We start from the raw sequence: 19,924 nt of genomic DNA, 5'->3' as shown, positions 1-19,924 counted from the left end.
TTAAAATAAGAAATGAATATACAAAACGTAAAATAATTGAATGCAATGGCAATATTAAAAAAATATGGGAGAACATTAATAATTTACTTGGAAGAACCAAACAATCCACAGATGATTTAATACAAAAATACATAAAAGATAAAAGTCAAGAAGAAATAAGTAACAATTTTGCATATACATTTATAAATGATATTGATAAAATAGTACATGATTGTGATAAGAAATTTTTAGATCGAACTGATTATGTTAATACATCCCCTGTGTGTATGAGATGGAAACCAGTCACTGCTAGGCAAGTGCTTAAGGTCATTAAATTAATGAGTAGTAATAAATCTCCTGGATCTGACAACATAAGAATGCGAGACATAAAAATTGTAAGCGAAAAAATTAGTCCAATCATTGCACACCTTATTAACTTATGTATAAAATTTTCACTTTTCCCTGCTAAGTTAAAAGAAGCCATTGTGCGTCCTATTTATAAAAAAGGAGACCATAAAAATTATGGTAACTATAGGCCTATAGCAATTTTGGCTAGCATTGAAAAGATAATTGAAAAATGTATAATAAATCAACAGAATGTATTCCTCACTAAACACAACATAATTAACGATTGTCAACATGGGTTTCAAGCGGGCAAAAGTACGTCAACATTATTAACAAAATTTACTGATGAAATAAATGGTTATCTTAATGACAAAAAGTTTGTAGTTGCTGTATTCTTCGATTTTAAAAAGGCCTTCGATACCCTCCGGCACGAGACGCTGCTTGAGGCGATGGCGGAGTGCGGGGTCAGCGGACCAATCAACAGCTGGTACCGTGAGTACCTACTGGAGCGCTCCTTCCGAGTTAGAGTGGGACAGGGGTACAGCGGGGCGCAGTCGGCGGCGGGGCGCGGGGTGCCGCAGGGCTCCGGCTGCGGCCCGCTGTGCTACCTGATGCACGTCAACAGCCTGTGCAACGTGATCCGCCATTGCTCGTCGTACATGTTCGCGGACGACCTGTGCACGCTGCGGGCCGGCCGCGACATGGACGAGGTCACGCCTCTCGTGCAGGAGGATATCGACAATATCACCCGCTGGGCCCATGACAACGGCATTGTTATCAATTCAGATAAAACGAACCTAATTGTTATTCAATCTCCTTATTCATGTATTCCTAAGATTCCATGTAAATTGGTTGCACATGACTTCTCTTGTATTCATAGTAATGGTTCAAATTGTAATTGTCATATCCTCAATAAAGTACCTCATGTTAAATACCTCGGCATGTGTATAGATGAAAATATGGGTTGGATAGATCATGTAGACTACATTGTAAGCAAACTTCGTATATTGTTATGTAAATTCAACCAACTTAGCTATAAAGTCCCAAAATTTATGTTAAAAACTATTTACCTTTCATTGGTTGATTCTATTATTAGTTATGGTATTGAGTGCTATGGTTCAACTTTTAAAACTCATATAGACAAAATTGAAACTTTACAAATCAGATTCTTAAAACTATTGGTAGACAAAAAAACTAAAGCCAAACTAAATCATGATTATAAAAAGCTTTTTAAAATATGCAAAATTCTTCCAGCATCGTTAAAATATAAACACAATGTAGCCGTAAGCAACCATAGCAGCCAGAACCATAAAATACTAAAACAGCACGGACTTAATACAAGATCCGCAGCCCAAGGAAAGTTTGAAACTACAAGGGTTAATAACTACTTTGGCGGAAGAATGCTAAAAAGACAGGTTCCTAGATTAATGAATGAAATGCCATCTCATATTAGACTCGAGAAGAATATAAATAAATTTTCAGTCATGTATAAAACTTACCTCTTAAACACTATCCAAAGTACCTAATTGCCTATAATGTATCAAAATTAACTTTATACCAGTATGTATATGTCATCAACATCTTAAATCTAAAACTAATCTAAAACTCTAAAACTAAATGTTCCTGTTTAACTATAATGTAAGCTAGGTATATATAAATGTGCATATGTGCTACTAAGCTATGATAAATTTGTTATGTAGTGCGACTCCTTACCCACAGTCAAACCATATTAACATTTGGTTTTGTGGGATGTATGTAATATCATAAGTTGTTTTCTTTGAATAAAGATTTATTCTATTCTATTCTATTCTAGTGTTAAACTGCCAATGTGAATGTGTGTATAAAAGGTACAGACGATACGAAACTCGAGGCTCCTTTCGTACGCCCAATCTAACCTGTTCGTCCCTGTGTGTAGTTAGTGATCTCACCTAGTTACCTACCAGCTATAATTTTATACTACCTCTGTAGAGGGACAGCTATAAACATTGCACTAGACTAGTGCAAATGCTCAGTCACTATGCGGGCGGCGGCGGCGCGGGGCGGGCGGCGGCGGTGGCTCGGGGCGGGCGGCGGCGGCGGGCGGCGGGATGATACTGAGTCGCGTCGCGGATGCATCGTCTGCTAATGTATTACTTTACTGTTCTTGGTGGCAGCATGTTAGCCCGGAGCTTGTTGGACAGCTCTCGCGATACAAAGTTATACCAATGCAGCAATGTATGTTGTACATTTTGGTTTTTATTGGTGGTAAACATAAAGTATGGTACTTAAGTACATACAGTATAAGACAGAAATAATTTAAATGGGTACATATCCATTTGAAAATATTTATAAAGGCATTTTATGACATGTACTGAATATGGATCAAGTTATCTGAAATAAATGAATTTAATAAAGTAATTAATTTGTTATAAAAATAAATCTGATACCATTTTTAGAACTATAGCCTATATCTTTAACTTAAGAGATACTTGTATTTCCGATAAAATACAATGTTACTCTAGGTATGTGGCACACAGTACAGGTTTATGGATAAATCCAATTACTTTGAACCTCCAAAGGGCTATAACTTGTGACAATAAAGCGATGTTTCTATGAAGACATAAAAAACAGCTGCATATATGAGGTAACGACATCATCCACAAGAAGCTATTAAGTCATCTACATTCACATAGGTTTTTGAGTTTGTAGTCCATTACAGTACTATGTTTTCTTTCTTCCTCTATACGAAGTATTAAAAAGGGTATACGTAACTCAGGAGGACACCCTGAAAAACTTTTGTTAAATACATTGCAAATAAAGAAACAATATGAAAAAATACAGTGTTTGGACTCATGCCGTTTCATCCTATTTATTATAAATCAACAATTTTAATTACGCCAACCATCGAAACAGATTGGTGTTATTTTTGCCAACCGCGCTAGTAGTAGGGAAGTGAAACATTACAGTAATACCTGTATTGTGTCAACATCAATCATGCTCAGTCGCCATCACGCGTATTTAAGTACATGTAGGTACTTACGCACGTAACACGTAACAAGTACACAGCGGCAGGTAGGTACTTATATACCACACCATGAAAAGACAGTTAAGTATGTGTCGTAATACAGGGTGAGTCGCGACGCGAGTCAGGTGCACACGGAAGTATGTCACAGAGAGAAAGACTCACCCTGTATTACGCCACATTCGCATGTATAATATTAGTTAGGGTTTACTCTATCTACTAGTTACACGACTGAAAAGAAAAAGATTTTGGCCTTTAGTAAAGATTTTCTACATATTTATCCGCTACTCTACGCTAATCACGCCTCTCATTCAGCTAAACGAGTGCTCACATTGGATACAGAGACAGCAGGAAAGGGAGATGGGAGCATTTTCAGACATTTTCGTGAAAGACGGATGCGGCTCGTTTGTCACTGTCTCCGGCGACCTCGAACAGGCCTGTTAATGTACACCCGGCCCTACGCCTGCGGAGTACTCTACAGGGTGTTACTATAGTGGTGCTTGTCTGGTAGAGATTGCTGTAAGCAGTAAGGCCGCCTAATTGTACTGTTTAATTAAAAAAAAAATGTTTTGTGTTTTTTGTTCATGGTGCAAATTAAGTGTATTGTATAGCCGAAAGGCGGTGACTGAGAAGGTCATCCTCTACAACTTTTGCTGTACTTAAGGCTTTTCGGAAAGTTGTGAGAAAAAATGTGGTCCCCATAGAAAAAATGACGTGTCAGTAAATATCAGATTTATAATGTACAATAATTTCTAATCAAATTACTGTAATGTAAAAGCACCTACTACTAATGTGTGTAGACAACTGTACAAAAATACATTTCAACACTGTGCCAAAGTATGCAAAAACATAAACAGCTTACGACAACTTGCAGTACAGGAATATAGGACAAGAATATTGGAAATATTCGAACTGCGAATATTCGATATTCTTGCAAGCAGTGGCTTAGAAAAATACATGTTACTCGTATCTTCTTATTGAATTTTTCGTGCAACACAAGCTTTCATGTTAATATGTATATGTTCGACTACTTTGTATGTTATTCACGTTTTGGGAGGAATTTTACATTTTTAAGCTCTTTGAAATAACATACTTTAGTACTTATGTGTTTTTAACTTCACTTTATTAATTAAAATGTAAGTAACCGACGATTTTGTCTGCCATCATTCCCTACATGCCCTTAAGCAGAACTTATTTAAAGAAGGGTAATAAAAAAAAACGAACACTAAGGCTGTCCCGCATCCCTCAGAATCTTTGACTTTGACTCTTTGCCTGCAAGAAATCGGAGAGTCTAGAAGCACAAGGGTCGCTAAACGATCTAGCCACAGCCTTATTAGACACACGCTAAAGGTTAAGTGCAAGTACTGCATCTTGGTGTGCCTTGGGCATGTGATTTGATTATCTTCCGGGTTTTTATAATTACTTATACCTATGTATAAAAAGTATTATAAAGTAGCTATGTAGTGTGTGTACTTATGAATTGGTAGAAATTTCGGTTTTTCGTCAGAATTCACGTACTGAATTGCAAAATATACCACAGCTTATACTTATAATATGTGTTTTTGCCACACCATTACCCTCCTGGGTGTAAAAGTAAAACTGAATAACACTTTTATACTACTTTTGTAACCTTCAGGACCTTTATCCTGCCGGTTATTTGGCCAGAGTCGGGAATAACATTCCCTTTTATAGCTTTAATGCGTCTTGTTATGTTTGAGTTTTATTTTTCTACAACCTTTCTTCATGTTATCGTTACATATATAGATTTATATTATTATGTACATGATATACCTAGTCTTCATATATTTTGGATCTCAAGATTTAATTTAAGTAAGTACTTGCTTCAGCTCCTATTACTCGTTATCAATAATTGGCAATAAAAGGGACAGATTGCTCTTTTATTGGCGACATTTTATAAAATCAGCATAATGTAGGAAAAATAAAACAGGATCTGAATTCCCGGAAAGAAAAGAGAAATGCCAGATAAAACGGCTAAATTGCCCTTTTACGAAACGAAAAAAACGTGCAATTTATTAGGCTCTCTTTCTATTTAGAAGCATATTTCCCAGGAACCGGAGAGCAATTTAACGCAGACGGAATTTGAGTCTTATCTTGTGCGAAGTGCGAACCCTAATTACTTAAGCGCCAGGAAAATGGTTATTATGTGCTGTTAGTAGGACGATTAATTACATACATATTTTGTAAAATTAATTGATTTTAGAGGTATGAGAAACCGAATTGCGAAATGACAACTTATAAATAAATAGCACAAAACGGCGGCCTCATTGCTTTATACAATCTCTACCAGACACCTTTGGATGGAAAAGACAATTTTAACATAGTTTTAGGGAGGATAAATATCCATATTTCATAAATGAAAACTGCACAAAAAACATTACATACGAGTACAAACTAAAGCCCAACAGGGTAGCAAATATTATCTTTGTGGTACATAGAAACTTAGAAACATAAAAAAGCTAAGGGTATTTCGCAACATTATTAAATATCGTGCTAGAGGTGCTATTAATAATGTGAGCGTGATACGTGAAGCCGGCATCAACCGGCTTATTCCAATAATCCGGCTCTAGCGGAGGAAAATCAGGCTAAATCACGGGCTGTATAGTAGCGTTACACGTGATTCCAAGACTTTTTATGCTATTTTTATTTACTGTTTACCTATATCGTGCTATGTTTTTTTCTTCTTCTTGTAGTGCCTCTCAATCATTGGAGGTTGCCAGTCAGCTCTTTGCAGCGCTCTCTATTCTTGGCTAGTTTAAATATTTCTTCCACGGTTTTTACACCGGTCCACTCTTTGATGTTGCACAGCCACGTCAATTTTCTCCTTCCAGGCCTTCTCTTTCCTTCTCTATATTTTTTGCAAATCATGTATTTTTGTCTTCAAGCTTTAAATTTATAATGCCTTTTCTAAGCCTCGACCTTGCCATGCTTAGGTGTAAACAAGATTAATTTCAATACCAAAATTAAACAGCCTGTCAGCTGAAATTTAAAGAAAGCATACATTTCAACACGAAGTTAGCAATGGCAGGTACGTGCTTGTTTTGTTACAGTACGGCGTTGTTCGCAGGTGCGAGCCCAGACAATCTAATTAAAATCTGTTGAGCACCAGTTATAAAGCCGATTGCACACTATGGGAAAAACTTGAAGCCATTCGTGGTCCTAAAGACATCGGGAGATGTCTCGTGACTAGGTCGACCTATCGGCATCATAAGCAACGGACGCATCGCATTCAGTATTCTATATAAAAAAAAATCATAGTAAGGCATTACCGACGCGACGCAGTTTCTCTAACATTTATGAAAAGCCGTTTGGTCCAATACGCACGATCGCGATAGGTGGACGCTTACCTTTATTAGGCCACAAGACATGGGCCGACACCAGTTTATACATAAAGACTTAACATATAAATCGGAAAAGGTTTTTTACTGGTATGCGATGATCGCTGACTGATTTCTATGTGAAAGTTTTTCCGGTGCTTATCAGCGCTGCTTCAGCGAAAGTATGACACAGACTGATCGGCGCTTACCAGCTTTCTACGTGTACGCCGATAAATGTTTTATATTTTAGACCACGTTGAAACCACAGTTACTATTCGGAAGAACACATGAAATGAAAACAAATTTTAGCTCAAAGAGTGTATGTAGGTGCTGCATATGCAACCTACACAGCTAGCACAGAGCTTGTATAAATTATTTTAAACTGAAGATCATAATTAAATCCAATTCCTACGCAGGAGTATGGGATTCTATAATTTTAGGTAGGTATTAAATTTCTTTAGTATATCTTGTTATTTTTAACATTATGCACCTTAATTGATGATACAATTTTGATAAATTTCTTAGGTAAAAGTTTATCAGCGTGAGCGATTCTCGCGGGAAACGTAAAACTTTCAGTATAAAAAGTAATATCGTTATAACTTTAAAACCTAATCAATGTGCATAAAAAGTAAAAAGCTGAAATAACGAGATGTAAAACACAAAAGAAGTTGTCTGCAAAACTAATGGCAAGACATCATAATAATTTTTGATTTCATCGAAAGACAGAAAGAAATAAATTAAAGCAATAAAAATACATGTAGACAAAGACTAAATTTAGGGTTCGTGAATGGCCTGGATGCTGGGTCTAATGCGATTAATAACGGATTCACTAAAAACGTGACCCGTTCATTAAGATAAAAGGGTCGACCCTTCTTCTCAAAACATTTCACTCGAACAGACAATGCTAGTAGCTTAAAACCCACTTAGTCATGCCTCGGTCGGCTCAACAATTTCGCCATTGATAAAACCCGACACCGAAAAAAAACAAAATAATAAGCAATAACTCCCTTACTGCCGTCGCTGGGCGAAAACAAACATTGCATGCTGAGTTCTTTGCTTCCCTAATCACGTTTGGTGGCTGCGAATGTGGTATCCTGAATTCCTGTCCTCTATTTCTATCAGTACATTCGGGTGAGGTTTTTCTATTCAGCTTCCCGTGAGTTTCTGACTATCTTCTGTCCCTGTTGGGTCTCGTGCGAAGGAACGAGAGAAGGGAGTGAAATCGATGGGTGGAACGGGAATGTGGGTCTGGATCGGGGCCCCGGGCGCAGGGCTCGGCTGGAGCGGGCTGGATGTGGCAGTAAGCTGCTGGCAGTCGAGACGGGAGGATCGTCGCATCTCGCTCCCACACCACTCCACCCGCGATCTAACTTCTGCTGTGAAATAGAAATAGCAACACTCGCGTTTACAAGCAACTGGAGAAAATGTGATTGTGTATGTGTGTGTGTGTGTGTCTATATGAGGGGAGTGATGTGATGTGTTAGTGAGTGGATAACTGGAGGATTTGTTGTGGATTTCAATTGGATCATTTCGGTGCGTACCTACAGGACCTGTTTGGTTTTAATTAATGCCACGCCTGATGCGTTAAGTAATTAACCACGGCAATCAATGGTCAGCTATACTGACTTATGATGTTGCAAAAAGGGTATACTAAGCCGAAACCTACATGTGCAGGTATGGTGTACCATGCACATGTAGGTTTCGGTATGGTATACCATGCCTAAGCCCGAAAATGAAATCAGAATTTCGAAATTCGCGAAAATAAAAATCATTCTCCATTGTAAAAAGTCACGTGACCAACACAGATTCTATGATATAATAAATGTATAGTATTTTTCCTAATACAGTGAAATAAATAAAAAAAATTAAAAAAAAATGAGCAATGATTTAAAAAAATTACGATTTTAGTTTCGGGCTTAGATATACCATGCTGCGGTTCTACCTTTTTTGGCATAAGATTTATTTGCCTAATCTCGTATTGCATAGTAACGTTTGGTCAAAGTCTCGTTACGCCGAAAATCGTATGGCATAAATCTCGTTTAGTAAAAAGTTATTTCGCATAACATTGTTTAGCCTAATAATGGTATGGCCAAATCTTGAATAGCCTAATAATGCTATGGCATAGGTTTATTAGGTTTATACAAAGTAATAATATTCGTTTGGCTTTAACTTTGACGGAGCGAACTCCCTACATAGCGCAAACTGGTGCCTTGTATTGTTTCCGCTGTTTGGAAAACGCTCCGCTCCGCTTCGCTGCGCTCCGCTTTGGTTTTGATGAACATGTGCACCTAACACGCTCCTCCTCGCTTTGCTCGTCGTCGCACCTATTTTTAGGTTTCGATCTCATGGGGTTTGTAATAATTATATTGGTCGTTAACTTTCGATTTTTTGATCATACAATATCGTGATTTTCGGGATGTAGGAGAAAAATACCACAATTTGTACATTTACTACATACTTAATATATTATTTATTAAGATAACATTACGAGAAACAAGATTATACATAGGTATAAACGTACATAAATTTGAGCAAACGAAACTTAGGTGTTTAAAGATTGTGCCTAAAGAGTTTTAGACGAAACGAGCCTTATGCCACATAAGTCTTGGCAAAGTGATGGTTCGGCCAAAAAAGTTTAGACCATACGAGTTATGCGAAATGAGTTTTGGTCAATAAAGATTATGCGAGATGAGCGGAACCCCCATGCTGCACATGTAGGTTTCGGCTTAGTATACCCTTTTTGCAACACCCTGTATAGATTACAGATTCTTCATTCATTTTTGGTTAATGGTTGCTAATTACTCGCCTTGGGTACAAACAATGAATTTTGTTAGATGTATTTTCTGTAAATAAAGATCAGTATATATCTAATACATCTTTGTTTCTTAAACACAATAGATTGTACTGTACCTTATCTTTACCAAAATGACGCACACATACCTACCTCAACATCAAGTACAAAACAAAAGATAAACGCTTTCTGAAGGAAGTGAAAGGAAAATACGAAAGAACACGTACGAATCAAAACATATAACATAATAAAACACTCGAACCTCTGGTGTAGGTACTTTACAAGGTAGGTAGAGGCAAGAAAGGGCCTAAGTATGTAAAACAGCTTTTTAGGGTTCCGTAGCCAAAATGGCAAAAACGGAACCCTTATAGTTTCGTCATGTCCGTCTGTCCGTCTGTCACAGCCGATTTACTCGGAAACTATAAGTACTACAGTGATGAAATTTGATGGGAATATGTGTTGTATGAACCGCTACAAAAATATGACACTAAATAGTAAAAAAAAGAATTGGGGGTGGGGCCCCCCATACATGTAACTGAGGGATGAAATTTTTTTTTCGATGTACATACCCGTGTGGGGTATCAATAGAAAGGTCTTTTAAAATGATATAAAGTTTTCTAAAAAACATTTTTCTTAAAGTGAACGGTTTTTGAGATATCAGCTCTCAAAGTCGTAAAAAGTATGTCCCCCCCCCCTCTATTTTTATAACTACGGGGTATAAAATTCTAAAAAAAATAGAGGTGATGCATGCTAATTAACTCTTTCAACGATTTTTGGTTTGATCAAAGTATCTCTTATAGTTTTTGAGATAGGTTGATTTAACTGTAATTTTGCTGCTACGGAACCCTTTGTGCGCGAGCCCGACTCGCACTTGGCCGGTTTTTATTTAGTAAGTACGCAATGTAGAATCAATATTCTGATGTGGATTTCTAAATTAATTTAATAGGAATAGTAGAACCATAGAATAACGAGTACTACCTACTACTGTACTTGTTTGCTATGGTAGAACTATACAGGATGGGATGATAATTCGAGCAATACAGTTTCCCTGTAAATTAAATCTTCAAGTTTAAATTGCTCAATATAAATGCAGTTTTGTTTTTTTTTAAGGAATCTTTCCTTTAAGTAAAATTAGGTAAATTGAACATTTAAGGTATCTTATATTTCTAGCCTGTATATTCTTTATACCGTTCCACCTGAAATTAAGCTTCGGTATTGATAGGAAAGCTTTGCTATTGTTGTAGGTATTCATACAGAGAACACAATGGCTAAATACGATCGGATCAGGTATTCCAACATAATCCATTGTTTAGGTAAAATAGAGACGATTTCGAAAGCTTATTTCAATGTAATGAAATATAGCTTTGAGTCGGCGCTTTTGATTCGTAACCACATTAATAGTTAATATCAAAGTTATGAATAGCTTTTGCTCGCTAACTTTGCATCGTCTGGAACTGTGTACCTGTAGGCATTTTGATAATAAAAGTACAAAGTATGTCTCAAAGGCTACCATTGCTAAGATACTTTTTTAATATTACTTACAAAAATTACAATGACAAAACGATTGGAGCTACTGAAACATAAATTACATTCATATTTATTTTCCCATCCAAAGGCTTGCTCAAATAATTCTGTGGCGTTTAAATCCTAGACACGCTCTCGTGTTTGTCACCGACATGCTTAGAAGAAGATAACTCTTTATCTTTATCTATGAGCTATAAAGTTACGTTAGTTTATTACGTTTATGCTCTGAGCATGAGCAAGAGCATTATAATTAGAAAATGAACCTTCAAAAACGGCTTCTGATATGTAGAGCTTGCGAGATCAATGACTAAATTATAAATACCGCCCATTACCTGAGATGCCATGCCGTGAAAGCTTAAGAGATATAACCAGCACTTCTGAAAGCTTCACGACGATCCAGCACGTAGTGAGCCACGACGACGCTTACCGAGGAATAATTATGCACGTGACAGGAAAGTTTATGACGTAGAACCCTAGGCAGAGGTGATAAAACCTACAAATTAAGCGTGCTATACCTAGCATGGTTTTGGGGTCTACTATTTTGAGAGGTTTGATTATTTTTCCTGCCATCATAAAAATATTAAAATGTGTGTTAGTCACAGTTTTTTCAGGCTCTTTTTTGGTAATCTCTTTATGTCCCATAAAGTCTACAGTTAATAAAACGTAATCTTCTCCGCATAAATCAGCTCTAAGCCGATATTTACTTTCGAAATTCGACACCTTCAATATTTCAAATCTGCTGACGTCAGCCGAGCTAGCCCAAGTTGATCCCAGTAGGCCCCCGCGTGTCAGGTGTCACGATCGGCGTTTGTTTACCCTCCTTCGGCCTTCTCAGCTTTCTTGACAAGGGAAAAAAAACAATTTATTCCGAAGATTATCTGTGGAAGTGGTTGGAAAAGACACTTCATCGAAAGTCAGATAAAAAATCAAGTTCTGTTACTGTTACGATTTCGTTAGATAAGAGCTAATCCACATAGACATAAGTAGGTTGGTTTAAAACTTCTTTCCTACTTATTATGTCGGAAATCGATAAACAAACTCACAGCGTTTACTAATGCATAGATATATGAGGTATAACTCGCAGCTTTGCTATACTCTAATTTTTAATTCCGCGGAATTCTGACATTTCATTAGTGATACCACTAAAAAGCTCTTCACCGAAAAAAGGTAAAATATGGATCCATTTAAGGGCAATATTTTTTTAAATGTTTTCATAGAAAAACATAAATCTAAATATTTACTTGCTCAAGTGCTACTTCACTTGAGCAAGTAAATATTTAGATTTATGTTTATGAGTAATACAAAAACAACAAATATTTCAATACTAGCTATTGCCACGAGCTTCGCTTCACCTTAATTAGTTTTCCCGTGGGAATTCCGCGATAAAAAGGCTACTTTTTATCGCGGAATTCCCTGGATTAACACATAAGCTATTATGTGTTAATCCAGGGTGTCAGCTAACTCCATTCCAAATTTCATTAAAATCGGTTCAGTTGTTTTGACGTGAAGTAGAAACAAAGGTACACACATACATACATGTGTGTACATACTCACAAACTTTCGCATTTATAATATTAAGTAAAATCACGACTCACGACCATTGTATCGAATTAATTTTAATTACTTTATTTTATTCTTTAGCATGGCATCACTTGCTACTAAATTCAGGGATAACAAACCTTTTTAATCGATTTCAAATAAAAGATTCTCATTTCGGTAAGTACATAATATGTTCGGTATATAGGTACTAAATTCAGGGATAACAAACCTTTTTAATCGATTTCAAATAAAAGATTCTCATTTCGGTAAGTACATAATATGTTCGGTATATAGGTACCTATGTAAGATTATTGGAACTGCACCATATTAACATATGACAATCCATTAAGCCTAATAAACAAATATGATTTTTTTTATTGTATAAGTATGTTTATATGTTTGTTGGTATGTATGTTTGTCCACGAATATCTCGGAAACGATTGATCCGATTGTTACTATTCTTTTTTAGAATTCCGTACCTGAAAAGGAAAAAAAGAACCCTTATTGTCTGTCACCACCCTTTTTCTCAGAAACGGTTAAAGATATCAAGCTAATATTTCATATAGATGTACATAATGATGAAATTAAAAGGAAAAATATCTCAGGTAAGTAGACTTGTACGGAACCCTCAGTGCACGAGTCCAACTGGCACTTGGCCGGTTTCTTATCTTTGACCTTTCGCGTTGTGATAGTCTGTTGATTTTTATAAACGTTATGGAGCCACAACCTGGCCCTTCCCAGGAAGCGGCCCCATCTGATAGAGCACAAGAGTCAGACTTTCTCTCTCCCAGAAAGAAGCGTCCTCGTGGTTCTTTTGCGCCTAACGTAAAGACCATCATTCTAAATATTTAAAAATATAATATAGAAAATTGTCCGGATACAACTGATGTTCAGACTCGTATTGAAAAAAGTACTTAGCCAAAAAAGGTTTGTGATCTCTGACATGCTAAAAATTTATAACTGTCAGAATGCCGTGAGATTAAAGATTAGAGATTAAGTTTGTCCTTTTGCCACCTTTTAATCTTAAGTAATTTTGTATTTGTGTTTTATTGTGTTTTCTCGATTATGTTTTTTCTTTCTTTCTTTCAATGTTCAGGATGCTCAATGCTACCCTATTCGCCTGAGTTATATTAGGTGCCAATAATATAGTAGGGGGCGTGACCATTGGCATCCTTCCGTTCGCCACATCGAAAACAAGTGACTCTCGCTCACCCGGGTACCAAGAAAAGCCTTTATTCAGCACAACCAACACAGTTCCCAACCTCTTATTTTCCTAGTAAAAAAACATGCAGTAGAATATCTTTGAATTCAGGAACTACTCAAAGAGAATTCTGATAAATTAGGCTTTACTCCGAAAAGCTCCGGATATATTGAAAGTGCTGTAAAAAATTACTATTCATATCTATTTGGAATTAAACTGAACGAAATCGAGAGACTGAGTATTTAAGCGACAGCAATTTCAGTAATCTTTTAATCCCCGTTTGCCGTTGGAAAGATTATGGTAATGCTCAAATTCTATTACTACACTGGTTGTTATCTGAATACCGGTTTTTTTGCCGCAATGCAATTCATTAAAACTATTTAAACGTAACTAACTACACTCACGGGCAATGAAAAGGTTCCACTGAGAAAAGCACCAAACTACTCCTTAATCTATAATATGATATGACTATAATCATCAACTAAAAGCGGTAATATTTTGTCCAAATTATAAATTAAATGTTTGAAAAAATTGGGGTCGTTTGGTGTCAGTGTCGCAGTAAGATAGTTATAGCCGTAATATAGTTATATCCCTAGGGATATGATTATATGCCGGAACATAGTTATACGAAAGCGATTCATTACTATCTCACTAGGGATATAGTTATAAAACGGACCAAGTTATCAGTATAAGGTAGTATTAAATCTACGTGATTATAAATAATTAAGGGTCAGATTAGGCCGTCCTACAGTATAGATTACCTATCTGAAGTTACAGTTTAATCACCAACATCATCATAATAATCATTATCTTATAAGTGTTAGGTGATAATTATCATCATGACGACTTCTGAGAAGTTCAATCGCAGAACCGCATGACAAGAACAAGAAGAAGTAAAGAAATGCGTTATTTTCAGATGGCGGCCGGGGCGGGCGGGCGGCGCGCGGCGTGACGCGGCGGCGCACGGAGACTACTCACGACATGACGCTCATTACAGGTCAGAAAGAAACAAATGTTACATCAGGTATTTATAAACAGGACTGTTCAAAAACTTTATATGTGGTGGTGGTAAGCTGAAAGGGGAAACTCAGGGGTCATTCTGCACAACCTTTGTTCTACGACTTTTGTAAATTCGTGAATGTGCTTAATATTATGTAGTCAATTAACTCTATTTTGATGCCTCTAATGTGTAATTAACCTTATAACACTCGCAAATAATACAGAATTTCACCACTATAACGTAATATACGTGTCTGACGTACTAAATGTAAGGCAGCGTATCCAAACTGCTTTAATATTAAGCTCATACACATAATTGTAGCGCTGTGATATTATACGGCTCTTTGAGCGCGGGCGAGGATTAATGTGTCAGACGACGTCACACTCGTATAATGACCTATTACAAAATGCCAGGTGCACACACACTTACATATTATTCAGATTCGTGGAACTGGCTGTAATAAACGTTAGGATGCTGTTTTACAGGAATATGAGTTGGTACTGTTCTGACTGAAAATTAAGGAATTACCTTAGTAGATATTTTAAACTCCTAAAATAACTTAAATGGTAAAATGTATGTGATTGTTATTGAATTGAAATAAAATTTTAATATTTATTACAAAGAATCTTAACGGAAAATGCTTAAACTTAGACTCCTCAAAATAAGTTCAGGCATTCCAAAATAACCAGCTCATACGTGTGCAATTTAATTGACATGTTTGTTCGCCGGCTAGTTGGTTTGGCAAACCTCTCTGTGTGCGTATATAGGTCAACTGTGGTCTGTAAGGTCAACACGGGGTTTGGGCTTTGGCATCAAAAGGCTAACCAAACCCGACCCCATATTGTGATGAATGCGACTGTCGAATTGTGTTTCCTAGCAGTTGGATAGGAATAGACTCTATTCTAAAATAGGTAGTTCTGGGTAGTAGTATTCTGGTACAAAATGAGAGACATGTCTCTATTTTCATGGAACGCTATCAAAATAAATATGTATCTGTAGTTACTTAATTGACGTTTATCCCAAGTAATTGACGTTTGTACAAAATATATGATCCTAATAAATCTAATGATATATTTCCCTGCCATTAGCTTTTAATGTCATTAGTACGATGATACTGGTAATTAATCAAAGTACCAATATGTGAATGGGTATTAATTAATTGAGGTGTTATTTTCAAAAACTACCAATGTCAATTTTTTGTGGCAAAACCTAAGTGAAGATTGGGGCGACCTGTGCTGAGGTTCAAAGATTGCACAAAACGGGATTCTACAGCTTTTGACATGGATTTTCTAAGCAAGGATAAGGAAGGAATCGACGATATGGAATGGGGATGAATGGCGAAAGCACGTGTTTGTTTAGCGTAAAATTTACGATGTCGCCGAAATAGAAATATATCTCAGTTACCAAATCATGGCTGATAATATAAGAAACATTTACTTACCGTTGCACAATTCAGGGACCGTATTACCGCATAAGTCCATCAACCCGCACTAGGCCAGCATGGTAGACTAGGCCTGAAACCCTATCTTCGTTGGAAGGAGACTGGAGCCCCAGCAGTGGGGACGTGATAAATAAGGAATAACGTCATAATGAACAAAGACGGCACCGTAGCTAAGGCGGTAGTGAAGCTGCTTCCGAAGCTTGGCGCTGCGGGTTCGAATCCCGCCCAGGGTAAACATCTGTGTGAGGAGCATTTGTGTTTGCCTTGTGTCTGGTTGTCGTTTATCTATTCTGTCTAAATATTTCTGTAGATATGTCAGCTGTCCGACACCCATATCACATGTTCAGCTTATTTTGGGGTCGGATGACTCTCTGTAAGATGTCCCCACATATTTATTTATTTATTTTATTTAATGAAGTGTATGTTTCAGGTCCACCAACCCGCACTAAGCCGGCGTGGTGGACTAGGCATAAAACTCTTCCTTCGTTGTAGGGAACTGGAGCCCCAGCAGTGGGGACGTGATGATTACCGCATTTCTTCTTAAGTTTAAGAACCTTGCTCTTGTTGGTGTAGTTCCACCACTGCGGTTTGTCACAAGCCGGTAACCGCATAAGAATAAGTAATTAAAAGTGTGTGTTTCAGGTGAAATATGCGTGCGCACGTCAGCGGTGGTGGTGGCGCTGGCGGGCGGCGCGGGCGCGCGCGTGGCCGGCAAGATGGGCGGCTACTCCAACCACGCACACGGTACGTAGCAACCTCTAGTAGCAACAGTATGAGTCACATATGAAAGATAGATGAGTTGAAGAACAACGGACATGTTACAATTCATCTATAAAGTCATGAAAACGGAAATGGATATGGAAATTTATTAAAAATATATATTTAATTTTTTACATGTGTTTTGCTTTAGGTAAATCATAAAAATACTTTTAAAAATGCACTCACTATTTCATGACCTCCTAGACGGACTGTACGTGTACGTACTAAACAATAATTTAGATAACGGTGCCCGCACACAACCAACAGTCGGTGACCGACTTTTTGTAGGAGGAAAGTAGAACTGAATTGCAATAGTGCAACGGACGTAAATTGTATGGATTTGACAGATGAGCTGATCGTTGATTGCTAATGTAATGGTTGTAGGCAACTGGTTTATGGTCAGATTCTTTATTGCATTAGATTAGAATTAAGGTATTTAAATAAATTATGAGTGAATGAAAGGTGGTAATGGGTTGATAAGATACAAATGTGGCGCCACTGAGCAACAACCCTTAGGTTGCTTAAAATAAAATTTCATAATTTAACATGCATAAAATTAGAATTAGCTAGTAATAAAGTATACACAACGTTGCAGGCAAGTCAACAAGCGGCATCAACGAGGAGATCATCTGGATCAGCATCAGCATGGCCATCGCCATCGCCGTGCTCATCGCCATCGCGCTCTGCTACATCCTGAAGGAGAAGTGCGACAAGCGGCGCGCCTACCGCGAGCAGTCGTGACGGTAGGATGGAGACTATATGGGCTTGTTTACAAAACTAAAAAAAACTGCGACAGTAATCAAGCATTTTCCCCGACAAACTAACCGCTGTCAATACCGTCGCAGTTTTTTGCGATGCGACGTCGTATCGCAGTTTTGTGTACAAGCCCTTTGGCGAACTTAAAGTTACATAGATTGCTGATACAAGTTTGTAAGTGAAAACTAGTCAAATGCCGTGAAGGTGGCGTAAAGAGTCCTCTCGGATGGGCGAGTGTTCAATGAATTCTTTTGAATCAAGCGATTTTAATACAATCATAACTACCACGACGAATGAAAACAACGTAAGGAAAGTGTAAGCTACACAACTGGATTCTAGATTTATACCCCTGAGTACATTGTACGCTCGTAATTAACCTATCACATGATTATAAATATACTGAGAAGTGGGTGGCTCACCCTTGGCTACCCCTGATTACAGTCGTGACCATATGCATGATTCTAAAGCATAGTACATTATATTGTCTACAACTGACCAGTCGTTTCCCTCCGCAGCTACAAGGAGGAGTTTGCCAAGCACGCGCTGGCGGACTCCTCCCCGCACCCCCCGCTGGACGAGTTCCCCTCTTACACCCTGTACCCGCAGTACTCGCCCGACGGCCAGGAGTACTACTACAACTTCCACCGCTTCTCCTACCTGAGGGACAGCTTCAAACTGCCCCCCAGGGATTACCCGCAGGAGTATCCTGTGAAGGCGAATGAGGTGTATATTACTGCGTGAGGGTTTGCTACGATGTTGCTACGCGGCTACGATGTTGCTACGCAGCTACTTTGTTGCTACGCTGCTACGATGTTGCTATGCGGCTACGATGTTGCTACGCGGCTACGATGTTGCTACATGGCTACGAAACGATGGCGTAGCTTGCGAGGTTACTTGCGGGAAATCGTGGTAAGGTTACTGAAGCGGAGCGGTTGAGTGGTGAGCAATGCAAACATCCACCAATGGAATCGGTCGTGTGGAGTTTTTATGCCATTTCATTGGTCGATTTTTACTTCGCACATCGGTCCACTATTTTGCTCTCTGAAGAGGAAGCCGAAGGTTTTGATGATTGAAAATTTAAATACTTTCTAACCAGAGGATTGTGTATTATAACGGCTATTCGTAATTATGACATCGAATGGTTACTCTTGCTTTACAAAATACAAAGGGTAAGAATGCTGCTGTGCTAACAACAACTCTATTTGGTTGCAATTGGCGTATCGACTCTCGTTTTGTCTTCAATTAAATAAATAATCTATTGATGTGAGTATGAGTATGTCTTGTGATGGCCACTAGTGGTGTATAGTGATGTGTTTCTTCAGTGGTGTAGTATTATGAGTCTATGTACGTTGTACAAGTATGTGTGTGTAGATGATAATAATTGTATAGGAAAAGATAGCAAATGTACATAAAGTTAAGGTTATATTATTTAATTGCATGTGAAATTGTAATGATACAAAAACAGTTATAAAATATATAAAATTCTGAAATCTACTGACATTAATTAAAAATCTACTATCCATTATCATGGTATATTAGCCGTGGTAGTCATGAATCGAATCTGAAATTTGTGAAAACTGATAAAGCTACGGCGTAGACATTGCTACGATGTTGCTACGCGGCTACGAGGCGACGTAGCTTGCGAGGCTATAAAAAACGAATTGTAAATAACAAAAATAATTTAGTTACTTTGCCTGTAAAATATATTTAATATTCTATTGATCTACATAATTATAAGGTGTAATATAAATGGTGTTTTTTGGTGGAAATGTAATGAATTTACCGTAATCTCGTTTAAAATTTTACTTGTAACTTTTTGTAACTCTTGCTCTTTGTAAAGATATTATTAATATGTAGCATATTCGTTGTGATTAAATAGACGTTCATAAAAAAGGGTATTCAACCTAGGGTTTATAATATTAATACTTTAAATAAATACTAGATTTAAAAATATTAAAGTAACAAAACGATAAAGACCAAATAAAGTAAATGATTATTTTTTAGAAAATTAAACAACTTATAGTAATGTTTGATGTTTCTTTTTATGTCCTCTTACAAAAATTTACTTTGATATTTAAAACAAAACCTAATACAGGTAAACAATATTCTCATTATGGTAACGTTTATAAGATGGCCCAAGTAGTAGATGTCAATCTACGATGGCTACAAATGACAATGGGCATATTGGGACCACCCTCCAATAGCATTAAGACTAACATCGTTGGATAGGTCTTGTCAATAGGAATAACTTTT

The 19,924-nt window shown here is 37.3% G+C and overlaps 1 protein-coding gene across 1 annotated transcript; it reads left to right on the top strand.

Annotated features, from left to right (window-relative positions):
• Positions 1–7,977: 7,977 nt before the first annotated feature.
• Positions 7,978–18,487, top strand: LOC119690352. Its single transcript, XM_048626937.1, has 5 exons — positions 7,978–8,193; positions 14,632–14,712; positions 16,799–16,900; positions 17,511–17,658; positions 18,187–18,487. Exons 2-4 carry the CDS (start codon positions 14,697–14,699, stop codon positions 17,654–17,656), a joined length of 264 nt encoding a protein of 87 aa, XP_048482894.1. The 5' UTR covers positions 7,978–8,193; positions 14,632–14,696; the 3' UTR covers positions 17,657–17,658; positions 18,187–18,487.
• The last annotated feature ends 1,437 nt before the right edge of the window (positions 18,488–19,924 follow it).

Source organism: Plutella xylostella, chromosome 17 (genome assembly GCF_932276165.1).
Source record: "Plutella xylostella chromosome 17, ilPluXylo3.1, whole genome shotgun sequence".
Lineage (NCBI taxonomy): Eukaryota > Metazoa > Arthropoda > Insecta > Lepidoptera > Plutellidae > Plutella > Plutella xylostella.
This window is presented reverse-complemented; position numbering and strand designations above follow the sequence as displayed.